General features: G+C 32.5%; 1 protein-coding gene across 1 annotated transcript; it reads right to left on the bottom strand.

The window, feature by feature from the left end:
- Window positions 1-3,694: 3,694 nt before the first annotated feature.
- Window positions 3,695-8,009, bottom strand: LOC132544423 (basic phospholipase A2 PA-11-like). Its single transcript, XM_060208016.1, has 4 exons — window positions 7,946-8,009; window positions 6,836-6,995; window positions 5,308-5,432; window positions 3,695-3,792 (listed from the first exon to the last, which is right to left on the bottom strand). The coding sequence occupies exons 1-4, from the start codon at window positions 8,007-8,009 to the stop codon at window positions 3,695-3,697; spliced, it is 447 nt and encodes a 148-aa protein (XP_060063999.1).
- Between the last annotated feature and the right edge of the window lie 7,769 nt (window positions 8,010-15,778).

The raw sequence follows: 15,778 nt of genomic DNA, 5'->3' as shown, positions 1-15,778 counted from the left end.
GTTTTAATAGGTAATTGACAACTCTTGTGGCGCTCAATTACCTATAATGTTATGTTGATTACTTTTCATACAATACATGTAAACATTCAGTTATTATCACACAAGGACATATAACAGCATAGGGAATATACAACGTGGTATATGAATTGGATTTTATGATTCAAAATGAGTGCATGGAATCTATTTAATATATTATTAACAATTTATATGAATTTAATATAGCCAATATTCCAAATACGTGTCTATTTTTATATGGAGTTTGTCAAAATATTACCGTTATAATATAGAAACGTTCAGTCGGAATCAAATAATAAACTGATAATAGTTGGTATCAAAATAACACCGTTATACTTTCAATGTGTTCAATCGTATCAAAATAACACCGTTATACTTTAAATGTGTTCAGTTGGTATCAAAATAACACCGTTATACTTTAAATGTGTTCAGTTCGTCTCAAAATAACACCGTTATACTTTAAATGTGTTCAATCGTATCAAAATAACACCGTTATACTTTAAATGTGTTCAATCGTATCAAAATAATGTCGTTATACTTTAAATGTGTTCAGTTGGTATCATAATAATGTCTTTATACTTTCAATGTGCTTAGTTGGTATCATAATAACACCATTTCAGTTTTATTCCAATGTTCAAATCATCAAAAATGTAACACCATGCATCGTATTTTGATAAGAACGTAGCAGGTTTGATATGTCTGTCCTTTTACAATTCATATCAATGTCACTATATGTATGCAATGCGATCCAGGTGTTCATATCACGTAATAGACATTTGCTAATATGACCATATGGAGAATGTTTAGGTGTTTAATCACTATAATTCCTGAACGTCCTTTTTGGGGTATGTCGTGGTGGTGTAAAGGATAGAGTTCGAGTAAAAAACTGTCTTTCTTTGTCTTTGTTTTACAAATCTAATATTAGTATGTAGAAGTATCTGGGACGGGGGATGTTATCGCTTTTTTCTGCACCATTGAGAACAATGATTTGAACAGAATATCGATAGAAGTCTCGTTTACCTTAATAAGTTAAGTTTTCCTTTGTTTGTATGTAAGTGAGCGTATATATATATATATATGCTGATATAGTGAATGGAAATAATTATCAACATTTTAGCTGCAGTGCTGACTTTTTTATACTGGTGATTAGTTCATGGCAATGTTTGAGTCTCTTCTACATGGAATATGTATATATTTTATTGCAGACATTGTCAAGGTTTACTTGTCGAAATATGCATTTTCAAAGTCAAATTCAAGTCACTTGTCATTTGCCGTATTTGTTAACTGTGCGTTGGAAAGAGTCAGAAGTGCTCAGCGTCCTAGCGATCATGATTAAGCGATAAACTCTCTTGAATTTGATATTGATTGCTTGCTACCTTTTTGCTCTCTATCACTTTAATCAATTCATATAAAACCAAATGGTTTTCAACTTGGAACAAAATTTGTTTTTAATTCGGAAACATAATTTTGAGAAAGTAACGTTCTAGTTACGACCAAAGTCATACATATTCATAACATGAGAAGATGGCGGCGCCCATGTGGAAGAATTAATCGGTAACAAATGTTGTTGAGGTATTTTCAGTTTGTAGAACTTAAAGATAATGAAATGTAATCCTTAATAATGATATCCTTTGGAAGTGCATCCATGAACGAGGTTAAGTTATCAACAAATGAAAGAATATTGCAGATTGAAGTGGGGAAATGAAAATAGCCTTGCGATATGACCGTTACGACTAAAAGGTTAGGAGCTCAACTGTGATATATGTTCACCAGTTTAACCAGTATCTATTGGTGAATAAATCTGCGATCCTGACACAAGTTTGTTTTTCCGTTTATTGTCATAAATAATTTCACCCCGGCTACTGTATTTCACCAATATTACGCCTTTTAAAACATTTTGAAGACACGGCATCTTAAATACAGTAAAATATTATAAAATACTTACTACCGATGAACATGAATAATATATGGTTATGGCAGTGATTTTCTTCGTCGAGTTTTAAAAAAAAGTCAAACATTGTTTTAATTATATAAGCAGATTTTATTTCCTCTACAGAGGTTCAAAATTGTACATACATAACATAAAGATAGCAAAGGCAACTGTCAAAAGAACTGTATGTTTTTAATCCAGAATAATACCTTAGTATCCAGAAGCTTCACCTCCGGTTATGTGACTTTACGTCCTGTTTTATAAACAGGATATATATTTAAGGATGTACTCCACTGAGTTATCAAAATATTCCACTATGAAACTTTTTTCTGATGATCATTTTTGAAAGAGATAATTTTAGAAAGAAGATTAAAAACAAGAAGTCAATATGTAAGAAATAATTCAATCCCACATACAATTCTTATCTTTTCCTGACATTCATATGAACATGTAAAGTTAACATTTGATTTAACGATCTTTAACCTCCATGATAACCATAAAATTAAACTGTTCAGAAATTACATCAGTTATTTTTTTATTTGACCATCTTTTTGTATTGAACGTTTTTAAGTCAACAAGCGAAATTTCTTCAAAACGCCATAAATATCGCCCATTTCCTTTCAACTTTGAAGAGAATTATTGCAGATGTCAAAGTATATGAAAAGACAAAAGTCCAAGATATTATGCTGGAATTCATTTTTTTATTGTATTACGTCTTACTTCCGGTCAAAAAAGCGGAGGAGCACATCCTTAAACAGCCAATATTGATGTCATTCCTTGATTTATACGCATTAATAAATTATAACAACATGTAGAATAACTTAGCAAATAAATAAATAACCTCTTTTTCGATTTGTAGTTAATCACGTAACCGTTGAGGCGAAGACAAAGAGTATTTTGATAGGGTGTAAACACATTAAAATAGAATAAAGATGAGGAAATAGAGTCTATTATCGGAAGTGAAATGTTCATTCATGAAAATTGTGATCAAGTTATTGAAAACCATTTTCATGTTTTGAATGCATGTCCGATTAAACCGTGATCTTAAATGAAATGGTATCATGATATCCTAGATTTCATAAGAAATGCATCATAGATCGAGGATAAATCGAGGATATATGAAGGCCATGTTCATGAAAGCACTTCCATAAACACATTGGGCATAAACGGAAGCCATCTTCATGAAAGACTGGACCATCAATGGAATCCAAGTTCATGTAAGACTGGACCATCAATGGAATCCAAGTTCATGAAAGACTGGACCATCTATGGAAGTCATTTCCATGAAACCTAGGATCATACATTGAAGCCATTTCCTTATAGCCGACATTTAATTCATAAGAAATGTATGTTAATGAATGACAGCTGTAATCACATATATGAACCACGTCCCAGAATGTGCGAAAATTCTAAATGAACAAAATGTTGATTTTTTTTGTATCTGCACGTTATTCATGATTTACATATTTGTTTTCTTTATTAAGAAATACAATGTATGGCTTAATAAATTACTTCCGTGATTTTAATTACTTGATAACGGTTAAGAAATTTTCGTAACTATAGTAACGTAAACCACATGTTGATTGGATAGTATTGGTCAATCATAATCATATAATTGGTATTAACGGTCGGTATGGTCAAAGTTAGTTTTTTGTGAGTTTTAGTATATACATCTGTTTTACATAGTTCGCGTTAAATGTGCATATTGGTTATTGATCACTGTGAATCAATATACTCCAAGAATAGGATTCACATCATATGGTAGGTGTGCATTGAATGTCCCACGCACCTGACGAATTCCAAGTCACACTCGCAACACATACTATCACAAGCATGTCCTCCTCGTGCTGAAACATAGACACCAAATATATGTTGTTATATATCAAGAGACTGCCGATTTCTTATACAACAGAGGCCCCTGTCGCTCAATGGTTAGTCTGAGTAATCAGTGACTATTGAAAAAATTGAAATTGTTACAACTGAAAAACCTAAGGACAATAAAAGGAAAATTTACACTAAAAATACCAATCCGACATGCCTCAACCATTCTACAGCTGTCAAAAGATAAAGAGTGTTCATAATTTTGTTTTATTCACATTTTTTAAAAATTCAAGAATCATTGGTCATCACTCACCAGCCTTTGAGCAACAATATCTAAACACTATGTCTTATGTGTGTTAATTCAATTCATTGTTTGACTATTTACTTGTATATCTTTTGTACAGTCTATAACCTAGTCGTAAATCATCATTTTGATGGATGTAGCACGTAGCCAGTCATCAATCTGAGTAACGCCTCCTTCAAATATCACAGGTGACGGCAAGGTCAACATATAAAGTCACCTCATTGTAACTATCAAAATATTTGTAAAAAAGCGTAAAGATTGATGATTAGACCGAGTTTTGTAAGCATGGGATATTACAAAAAAACCTTTATCAAGCAGAAAGTGATTCAAGACGACAGTTACCTATTCGGCAAATGGACGAATGAGTGAAGTCAGATGTCAAATTGCCACGACGTTTTTCGACGCAATAACATATTTATCCTGCAATTAGCGTTGAATGGTGATTTTATTCGTGTTTGTCTTAAGCCAACAAGTTATCCTAAGATGTTAACACAACAATCTATTGTTATCTCTGATTACTGATTTTTATGATATTTGTCACCCTTTCTCATCATATGCCAAGATAGAAACTGAATTCTTACTGTCACGGTGATTGTTCATCTGTCTTATAAAAACATTCGTTGCCATATATCATCTATTTCCATCAATTACATCTATTATAAAAAGAGGATTTGGGCCTGATAGGTATTCTACTATTAGGTGCAATCATGCAAGACAAAAACGTGATATATAAATCCGGTCGTAAACGTATATATGAACGACTGTTCCTCTTACTGCCAAACTGAAGCTAAAAGGATCCGTGATTTCTTCAGTATTCTCTGCACAAAATTCATGATTGTGTAAATTTCAATTTTTTATGTTCCAAATTCATGTATGGCTGTTTGTACAAACACCAACGATAATGTAGACATGTTAATGGAATGGTTATTCAAGCACAACTTTGATGTAACCAGTGCAAAATATAAACAAAGTGAAAATTTACAAGGAAAACCCTGAAACTTTAAAAATCTTAAAAAAGCTATCCTGGAAAACAGTTTTCCCTGATAAGAAAAGTAATAGTAATCATAATAAAAAAACATTCAAAAAACTAAAAACGTCGTGTTAATTTGATTCATCAAAATATAGATATAGATGTTTAAGTGTGGCAAAAGTAGACAAGTTATCTGCATTTTAACGGTTTGGAGTTCTCAAAAACACTCACTACCTTATTAAAAAATGCGAGTAAACCAATACTTACGACAGAACGGTCTTCCATTCATGGGTGCTACATTCCAATTATATTGCATGAAATAAAGGCTTATCCGAGCAACACTGCACATAGACCGGTAGTGAAACAAACATTTATCATGCATATCACAGCACCTAGCAAAAGAAATCACACTTAACTAAAAGCATGCAGTCAACGAGTATTACTAAAATTATAACAAAATCGTAATTCAAAGCTCCAAACTGATGAAATGAGGGCAATATATACAAAGAATAAGATCCTCACAGAGACCCTTGGAAAAATGAAAATAAAATAATCGATTGCTTACTAAATCAGCAAGAACATATCAACGTAATCATAATCCAAGGTAGGAGACTCCTGAAAAGCAAAATAAGAACAGGTGTTTCGGAAGAGTAAGCGTCTTCTGCTTCATCGATAACACCCACCATGTAAATATTGGCCAATTCAAGTTAGCAATGTCATTTTCTCACATGAGAACAAGTTATACAACAACGGAACCAATAGGCACAAACAGGTTCAGATTCATACGGCACAAAGTAATAGAATATTTCTCAATCATATCACTATGATGACCAACTAAGTAATGTCTCGTACTCAAATGAAAATAACACGAAGCATATCAACGCACATTGATACATAGAAGCTTCATGTCTCTCATAGAATGCCATTTACAAACTTTAATTTAATGTTTCGTTTTATAAGATCCAAGAAATAATGGCCCTACCGTTATAGATAAATACTCCATCATCTGCATTGCATCAATACATGTAAAGATAACTAACTGCCAGCAGACCATAATAACGATAAAAACTATTTTTTTTAGAAAAATGTTATTTTAGTTCTCAGTATACATAACTTGCATTTCCATTTTACAAAGAACATTCTTAAACAAAATATGACCTTAAACCACTAATGAGATGTTATAACACTTCGCTTGAAATTTACACCCCAACAATACTTCCGTGCTGTAAGTCATAAACCTTTAAAAGTATACTTAAACCATGCTTCCGTTAGGTAAGTCACTAATATTACACGCGACGGATACCATTTAAATAAAACATGAAATATTGTTTATTATTAAGTATCACTGTCAACGTGCAGTTAATAGGCGTCATTTAAAGTATAAAAAATCAGAAAAATAACAGTATTCAAAAATGATGATTTTTTGATATTTGTATCTAAAATAACGAAATTATTTTCTACATTTTCCCATGCGTTTCTGACAATTTTTACTTTTCTTAGCAACTTCTTAGATTTCACCACTCTCTGCCCTGAACATTACTTTCTGAGTCCTAGATGAACGAAACAGTGGTATAATGCAGCTGAATTTTATGATTTGACAATAAAACGTTATTCAGTTAAAAAGTAGTATCGAAAGGTATTCATCAATTGTGTACTTAAAACAATGCCTTTTTGGACCACATCATAGTAATAAAAATAAAACAATACAAAATAAAACAGCCAGCAATATTACAAAATTCTGTAGGTGAGTTCGGTTAAGATATGAACTACAATTTTAAAATTTGAAACCACCTACTGGTCTATCGGATCTAGTGGAGGCTTATCTCCCCTGAAAGGTCCGCAATTGTTCCCGTAATACAGCATTCGCAAACATGAAAATTCGTCACCGATTTCCATTTTGGCCATCATGCACAGGTCTTCAGCAGATCGTCGACTGCGGAGGTGTTTGGTTGTTTCTTAAAAGATAAAAATAAAAATAATGCAGGTTGTAGGTTTCTATAAACTAGGTCCTGAGCATCGTTGACGAAATCTCGCTGTATGATGCTGTTTTATTCTATTCTGTGGTTGTTCTGTATTCTTAATTTACATTAAAAGGCGCAGCTCATTTTCGTATTGTGCAATTCTTTTCAGAATGCGGTTTGAGGACACTACTGGTGATCTCCAAATCTGAGAGAGAGAGAGAGAGAGAGAGAGAGAGAGAGAGAGAGAGAGAGAGAGAGAGAGAGAGAGAGAGAGAGAGAGAGAGAGACCAATAAAATACCAACGTGTCAACATAACCATCATCCAAACTCAAACCCAACAAAACTTAGGCAAAACTATGAACAAATGTTACTGAAACTCCAGAAAAGCACCTTCACCTTTGAACTCAAGAACAGTGAAGAAAAAAACTGTCGTAGCGTGGATATCTCTATGGATACATAGAAATGTATTGGTTTGTGGAAATTTATGGTTATGTGTATCAAGACAGTAAATACCCCAAAAAACAAACTATAGTTGGGTAAAGAAAAAATCGGAAATTCCTAATTTAAGTCAATTAAGAATAATATAGAATAACAACATTTAAGTACATTAGGTCCTCCTTGATAATTAGACACCAGGAATGGAGATATTAATAGTTATACATATTCCTTCATTGCGATGTAAGCCGCCATTATTCAAAATATGCAATTACCCATCTGTTAGTAAAATTAAGAAAATGTATAACGGGTTGGATTAATCTTTGCTATGAAAACAAAAATGAGAATCATGAGGCTCGTCGCCCAACTAGATTAGCCGTGCCTGGTTTAAAGTGGCTTGACTCAACTGCGAGTGAAAATTATGGGTTATTGTACGAAAAATTTGGACAAATTGTTTCTTCATCTCGAAAGCAGCCCAGTATGCAATTGAATTGTTGTGTTGGACGTACCTTCCTTGGCAGTCACCAGAACAAGCCATAACACAGCAAAGAAAGCTTCTTGGAATGCCCTCATTTCTCTACAATATAAAAAAAAAATACATTAAATGGAATCATATTGAGTCATCGACAATGTCTAAATTAATGATATTCGGTCAAATAAATTTACTGCTTCCGATTTGTAAAAAGTTTAAGGAAGGCCATAAACCTATTATCGTATCTAACATTCTCTTAGATTTTATTTATTTATTTTTCTTTTAATTTTTACAAACATAAAACGATTATTTTATGTAAGACCGTAAAGTAATATGAAAGAAACTTCATAAGTATTTATAAGATAAATCTAATTTAAATATAAAATTAAATCATTTGGAAAGAGCAATGATTGTTTTACAGGAATGTTTTTATCACATCATCGCCTGTTCATCATTTCACCTATCTTCTATTTTAATTAAGGTTCACCGTCTAAATATATTCCTGTGAATTACACAAAGCCATTGTTGTAGAACACAAACGACTGACCTATTTTACTGGAAGTGATAGATTGACGTTTGTGTTATACATAAAACACCTTTCGTCAACACCATATATAATATATACCAAAGAGGAGGAAGAGAAGAGCAACGCCAAGTTTCCTATATAGAGAAAAGTAGGTTGGTGTGGGAAACACGTACAGAGGGTGTTATCTGTTATATACGTATATATATATATATACGGAGACTGACAGATAAAATAGATGAACATGCCGAAAGTGCCGAGCTTGTCAAGAGCGTTAGATCTAATGAGATAAAACATGTATCAGTGTACGGGTACATGACATAATGTCCCGGGGCACAATTTTACTTCCGCCAAGAAGACACATAATCCGTCTTTGGACGAAACGGCAATAGGTTTTCGGGGAGAATTCTTTGATGTCTTACGCATGTAATGATATGATTTTTTTCGGTACTAATATTTTCACGGTAATTCACTTTAAATGTCTGCTGTACAACTAGAACTCGTGTTTGTTGTATTGATATGCTGTTGAGTTTAGTTGTTATTTTTCATTTCTTTTGTATCTTACACAGAATAGAATAAGTTACAAAAATGTAATAACACCTAGTGAGGATTGACGGTAAACACTTATACATGTTTTATTTATTTATATAAATTTAAGGCAGGGATAATGAAAGGTCCAATACTCAATGTTTTCAAAATTCCCCACAGGAAAAAAAAACTCCGTCCTATATTTCGGAGCCACAAAGCTATAATCCAGTTGCTAGTAGTTTCCGACCTCAAAACAAATGAGGAAACCTATCGTAAGATAGTTTTTCATATTATGGAAAATAGTCGATTCGATTGCAATTTGTATTCCGATAAAAACATTCATATTTCAAACTGCAACATTGGATATTGCTTGAATACAGTCAAATGTTGCGCTGTCACATGGTTACTTCCTTCTTAGGCAGAACTTTTTTTCAATTTTTCGCGAAGATTAGAAGTAAGGCATTATACAATATAAAATTGGTTCCAACATAATATCTTGGATATTTGACTTTTTAACGTATTTTACATCTATATTTGTACTTACAAGTTGAAAACAGGTGATTTATATGACGCTTTGAAGAAATTTCGCTCGTGAACTACATTTTTTGACGGCGTAGTTGACGGCGTGATTCGGTTAATAGCATCAAGAGTTACAACGTTTTCTGGTTGCTGAGGTAGTTCTGTTGAGTATAACTGTGGAAGCTCTGGGTAGATTTCACTATATTTTGCATAAATTATTACCACAAATAATAGGTTTCAAATTCGTAAAATGCGACTTGATGACCACTTTCCCCCTATTTTTCGGGACATCGAAATAAATATTTCATCTTGTTTTTTGATCTCGGATAAAATGGCTTGATTAAAAAAAACCTTTTAATTCTCTATCAAAACTTGAAGACTGAACAAAAGTTTACTAGTAGAGATAGTCAAATAAAAATTTTATGTGACTTTGAAACATTTCCATTTTTGGTCGCTATGCAGTTTAAAGCTTATTAATCAAATTAAATGAAAAATTCACATTTTCAAATTATTGGCTTTTTATCATCCTAGTATCGTACTCGTACTTTGTAATGAAATTAAAAATTGAAAAAATTAAAAAAAAGAGGAATATATTGAAATTAATTATTTCCCGTTATACATCTTTAAGTCACGAATTTCCGTCAGAACGGAGTAACAATTGAAACTCGTATATTTATATATAAATATATAATCACTATCTGTCGAAATCTTTATAGCATTAAATTAAAGAGCAATTTAAGAAAATCAAAGAGACAGGAAAACAATCTGATATAACAATAGGTCAATTGTTACCTATATTAGCACAAGTGATAGACATAATGATGTCATGCAGTTGTCTTGATGGTGAAACGCCTAATGAGTTAACATTCATTTTTCTTATTAAGAAATAACTTTATGATAAATAAAACATGTTTTCATCAATATTGCTAGATATTCACTCAGTTCAATGTTAATACACACGTTTAATCTAAAATGTCATGATTTATCAATTTACTTAAGTGTTTAAAAAAATCTTGAATACAGTGATATCAAGGTGAAATCCTGAATACAGTGATGTTTGGAAGACATATTCTCTGGATAGGATAAGAATCTATGACTGTCTTTAATTAGTAAACAAACTCACCTTTCCGTGTAATTTGCTTTTAAATCTGCAGATCGATGTACATGAACACCATAACAAGCCTTCCCGTCGCACTGATTGCCGCACCAGTAAACCACGTTACTGGTGAACCCTCTATTTATACTGTCCGGTGTCAAAGGCACGTTGTATCGCGTCATGAGATTTATAACCGTACATCATTTCTCTGTATAAAAATACATGAAACGTAGTAATAAACTAAAATATTGTTTATCAAATCCGTATATATATATATATTGTTTTTTTTTTCCAAATTTTGCATTCAGATTTTGTTATAAACTCAATCTTTCATTTTATTTAAAAAATCAAACCGGATCTAATTTGTCAACATTCAACGTTTACTTCGAATATTTATTGCTCAATTTCCAATGGAATTTCATCATATATGATAATTCATTACGACTGTTTTTATCCTTTCGATTACACGAAGGAATTGTCTGTGTTACAACGTTAGATGGATAACTAAAACCCCTTATTAAGGAATGTCATACTTGATGAAACACTTAAAGCTAGTATCCAATATTTGTTTATACCAATAAAAAGACAAAGAATGTACCTGAATTCAAAGAAATCCATAGTTGAAAGTTTATTGGCTAATATAAATACTTAGATTATCAGGTGTTATACTTTCCCGTGGTATTGTGTTCCCCTGAATTTGAGAGATGAATCAAGTCTGAATGTACAGCCTTCGAGATAGCCGATAGTAGAAACTGTTGGGGGACTTTTAGTCTCCGAGGTTTACTGAAACCCGTATGCTATGTGTGAACAAATGTGAAACAAATTCTAACCGCTACAATACATTGTAACGATTGTTTATCATTTTGTCTATAATCCATTTACCATCTCGACGTACTGTTATCTACATGAGAGTACACAGGATTGTAGATAGTACACTCCATATACCTGTGCTAAAACGCTTCACACTGGTCATTTGTTTGATGGTGACAGTTTTGTCATCAAAACTTCACGCTCTAATCATCCCCGCCCAACAAAGATGGCGGGGGATTTTCAAATTGGTTCCGTCCGTTCGTCCTCCCGTCCATCATTCCGTCCGTCCGAATGTTGCTTTCCGCATGATGCTCTTGAAGAACTGGTCGGATTTTGATGAAACTTGGTTGGTACACTTGTTACCTTAATCCCTTGCCCAAGTTCGATTAACGGCGAATTTCGCACATATCTAGTGAAGTTGCTGTGACTTGATTGACTGATTTCTTTAATCACACTCAGATGTTGATTTCCGCATCACATCTTTTGAAGATATATGGGAAATATTTCTGTATATTATCTTAGGAAGGAATGATAAAATCTTAAAGAAACTTGCTTTGTTGACTTTTTACCTTAATTCCTTGGTCAGTCTCGTTCGATTATGGGCAATATTTAATGAGGTGACTGTGACCTGATTGGCTAATATCTTTCAGCACTCTAACTTAATGCGTTCCGCACGTTTTCTTTTAGATATGTTACCTTTATTAATCCCTTGTTCAAGTTTGATTATCAATTCTGTGCATATTTAATGAGACTGCTGTGACCTGCTTGGCTGGTATATTTTCCAGTTTTTCTTGCTGTTGCTTTAAATGTACATATTTTACAAAGGAACATGGGCGGGGGATCTTGATGACAATCTCATTGTCTTTTACTGGTTGTGTCATAAAAACTTCTGTTCTATTGTCATTACCAACCTGAAGAAAATACCGAGATAAAACAACTCAGTAGCCATCTTATGCGAACTTAGTAGCGGAAATCACCGTAAAGAAATCGATAATAGATTTTTTCTAAAAATAGAATCTCTAAATTTCGAAAAAAAAACAACAACAAACAAACAAACAAACAAACAAAAACAAAAATAATTATGAAGATTAATTACTATTATTGCTATATTGCATTTTACATATAATAGCACGTTAGTTGTCAAGGTAACTAAGTACAGTTAGTACATTTACCAGAGAAAAATACTACACTTTAAACACGTTATAAATCTTTTAAAGTTTGTTAATTTCAACCCTCAGTGACTGCATTATCACACTTCCCGTCATGTAATGCATGAACATCTATCAAATAGTCTATACCGATAGTTTTTAACCCAATTACATACTAATCACTAAATAAGTGTTACCCTGCATTCCATCCCAAGATTTATTGCAATTGAGAATTCTGAAATATCTGCAATCTGCTTAGAAATCAATTTATAACATAGCTGTACAGTAAAGCGTGACGATTTCAACGTTCAGAAAAATTCTGTTGCCAACTTTCAGCAACTTCTAGTCGTACAAAATGTAGTTTGATTCTGCAAAATTCGTTACTCCAGGAGATTTTTTTCTTTTATTATTATTATTTTTACTATGTTTATTATTTCAATTTTCAAGTTTTGTTTTTGTTTGTATTTTTTTTTCGTGACAGAAAATCGTTGAACACATTAAACAATTAAACATCCCTGTCCATTTCATGACTTCACGAAAACAATCCTGTTATAACAAAAAATAAAAACATTTTGGTAAAACCACGATTTTTTTACTATCATTGTTTCTACCACTTGAAGTAATTTCTTTTTTTTAGATTTGATTTCGTTTGTATTTTTTGTTCTTTGTTTTATTTTTTAATGGATTAAAATCGTGGAAAACATATAAATTGAAAGTTCCCGGCAACCTTCAGTCTATCTTTTAAAAAAGCGATTGAATTTACAAACATGTAAACATCTTTCTAAACATATTAAACAATCCAATTAGAAGCTTGCAGTCTGATGAAGTCCTTGATTAAGTATCCTAGTCGTCGGATTCCTTTGTAAATATTTTACACGAAATTAAAGATCAATGATTTACTCCTAATTAAGTGATGGTTATTGCTTTCGAAACTGGGTTCTTTATTAATAAACACGAGTTTGCTTTGATTTCCGTTCAAATTCTTGGTGTCTTTACAATAGAAAACATATGGTTCTTGCGTACGTCACCTTAATACTTTATTACGATTTCGTTGTTGACATCCGTAGACATATACCTGTATCCAAGGTTTTGTTCTTATTCATTAATTATTCAACACTAACTAGTGATCACACACCAGTTTCGTATCAAATACGTTACAATTGCATGGAAATATTTAGATTATTACGGAGAAATGGTTTGTAAGCTGGAACCGACAGGTTTCAGATGACAGACCTAGTATGAACGTCTATCAATCATTTTAAAATCTTCCCACCTAAATTCAATGCTCTCTTAATGATCCTCAACCATTCAACCTAGTTGTGAACATTTGATTTACTTTGCTTTTCCAGGCATAAATAAGGTATTGTTTAATTTGATTGATTTCCCTTATATTACAACGTCATACTAACATGGGATCTTTGGTGATCTATATTTTGACCTTTGGTAGCGGTATGGACAGCTTAGGAATGCAAACTAGACTAAAGTTTAAAGTTACCTACTCGTAAACTGGATATGTGTTCAAAAGAAATAATATTACTACTTATAAAATAAGAAAATTAATATGTTGTATATTGTAGAAATTAAATATACTTCCTTTTGTTGACACAATCACAGAGTTGACAGGGTCACTGACTTAACGGTCCGTAGATAGATTAGTTAAGTCTGCCATTGTTCTACAGTGGGTTGGGTAGGGGCATTTAAAAATTATTAATTTTTTTTTTGCATTCTTTCTCTACCAAGAACTAGCTATATTCAATGAAGTATAATTTTATCAAGTTTTAATTTCTATGCCGAGAAGACCTTTACAAAGACATTAAAACATAAAAGTCATAATTGAATTTTGTTCTGGCACCATAAGATATTCTTTGCTTTTTTCCCCCAAAAATGAAAAAAAAAAGTATGGCAACTTTATGCTCTCCCGAAAAGTCTCTGAGAGCATAAAACAACTGTTGGTCTAAAAGTCCCTGCGATTTAGTGTAATCTGAATGTCACGTTTTAATTAATAGGAACACGGTTCACAATATGCACATGTACTTGATATTCATTTGAAATGATAAAAAGTATGAAACCTCGACGTCGTGATTTTGTCATTATTTTCCTTTAACTCTGAACTTCTTTAGTTGCCTCCGCGGGGTCAAAATGTTGGTCATTTGCAGCACTGAAAAGTCCTAGAAGGACAAAACCGCTGTATGATACAGTTTAATTATTACTTATCATTGGAATCTCCACAATCTTATTATTAATGTTTATTGAAATGTGCTAGTCACTTGTATGTCTTCCGTACAATACTGAACACATTAGTGCTAAATAACTAATTACATCAAACAATTGTTTGTCCTTCCAGGATTCCAAGGACCCTGATCCTGAAACCTAGGATGGGACTGAGGAAAGTTAAAAATTGGTTGAGGTAAATGTCAAAAATAAGATTCGAAAGCGCACTAATGGAAAATGGAATGTGTCGCACACGTGTAGCTATTTGAATGAAAAACGTTACCTTTCAATTATAACTTAATTTATAACTTAAAACTCAATTCACAGTTTAAAGGGAAAAACATTTTTTTCTGCATATATAATTATTCTAATAGTTATCCAGGTATAAATGTTTTCGTTGTTTGTTTTACATTTCATTCAGAAAATTAAAAGATCTCTATATAGAGTCTTGACTGAGAATTGCTTTTTCTTGGCTGAATGTCTGAAGGATTACTCCTTATTGGCACAACATTTTAAGGTTTCTTTTCTTTTTGACTCTTCGCTGAAGGGTTTTGAATGCTCCTTAAATTTGAATTCACTTTTCTCGATGGTGGACTTTGCGAATACATGGAACTAGCTCGACTTGCAGATCCTAAACACATTGCAAACTGGCTGTCACACACACATTGTCTAAGTGCACATTTCCCGTTGTGTTGAGCTGCAAGAGGAAGAAATCAATAGTGATAAATAGTTATGATAAACTCATATAGCGTTACCGTACCATCAATGGACGCTTAACGTAGTAATCACATTTGTTTTCTTTTTTTTCTACCACTGTATTACATAATGTGTCCCCAATACTCTCATTTTTACTGGATGCGAATTACACGCTTGCCAGGGTAATACAGCCTCGCACGTGAAGTAACAAGTAGTTCCTTTATTTAGAGAAAACTCTCTTGTAGACAGATTTAGAATATATGAAATGTATTTGTTAGCTGGTGATGAATTTCTTTTTGAAAAAAGATATGAATTAATTTTGTATCTAAAATGTCCAAT

This window comes from Ylistrum balloti, unplaced genomic scaffold (genome assembly GCF_031769215.1).
Source record: "Ylistrum balloti isolate Yb309-2 unplaced genomic scaffold, AGI_CSIRO_Ybal_v1 Utg369798, whole genome shotgun sequence".
NCBI lineage: Eukaryota > Metazoa > Mollusca > Bivalvia > Pectinida > Pectinidae > Ylistrum > Ylistrum balloti.
The sequence above is the reverse complement of the archived record's forward strand: the minus strand, read 5'-3'. Positions and strand labels throughout refer to the sequence as shown.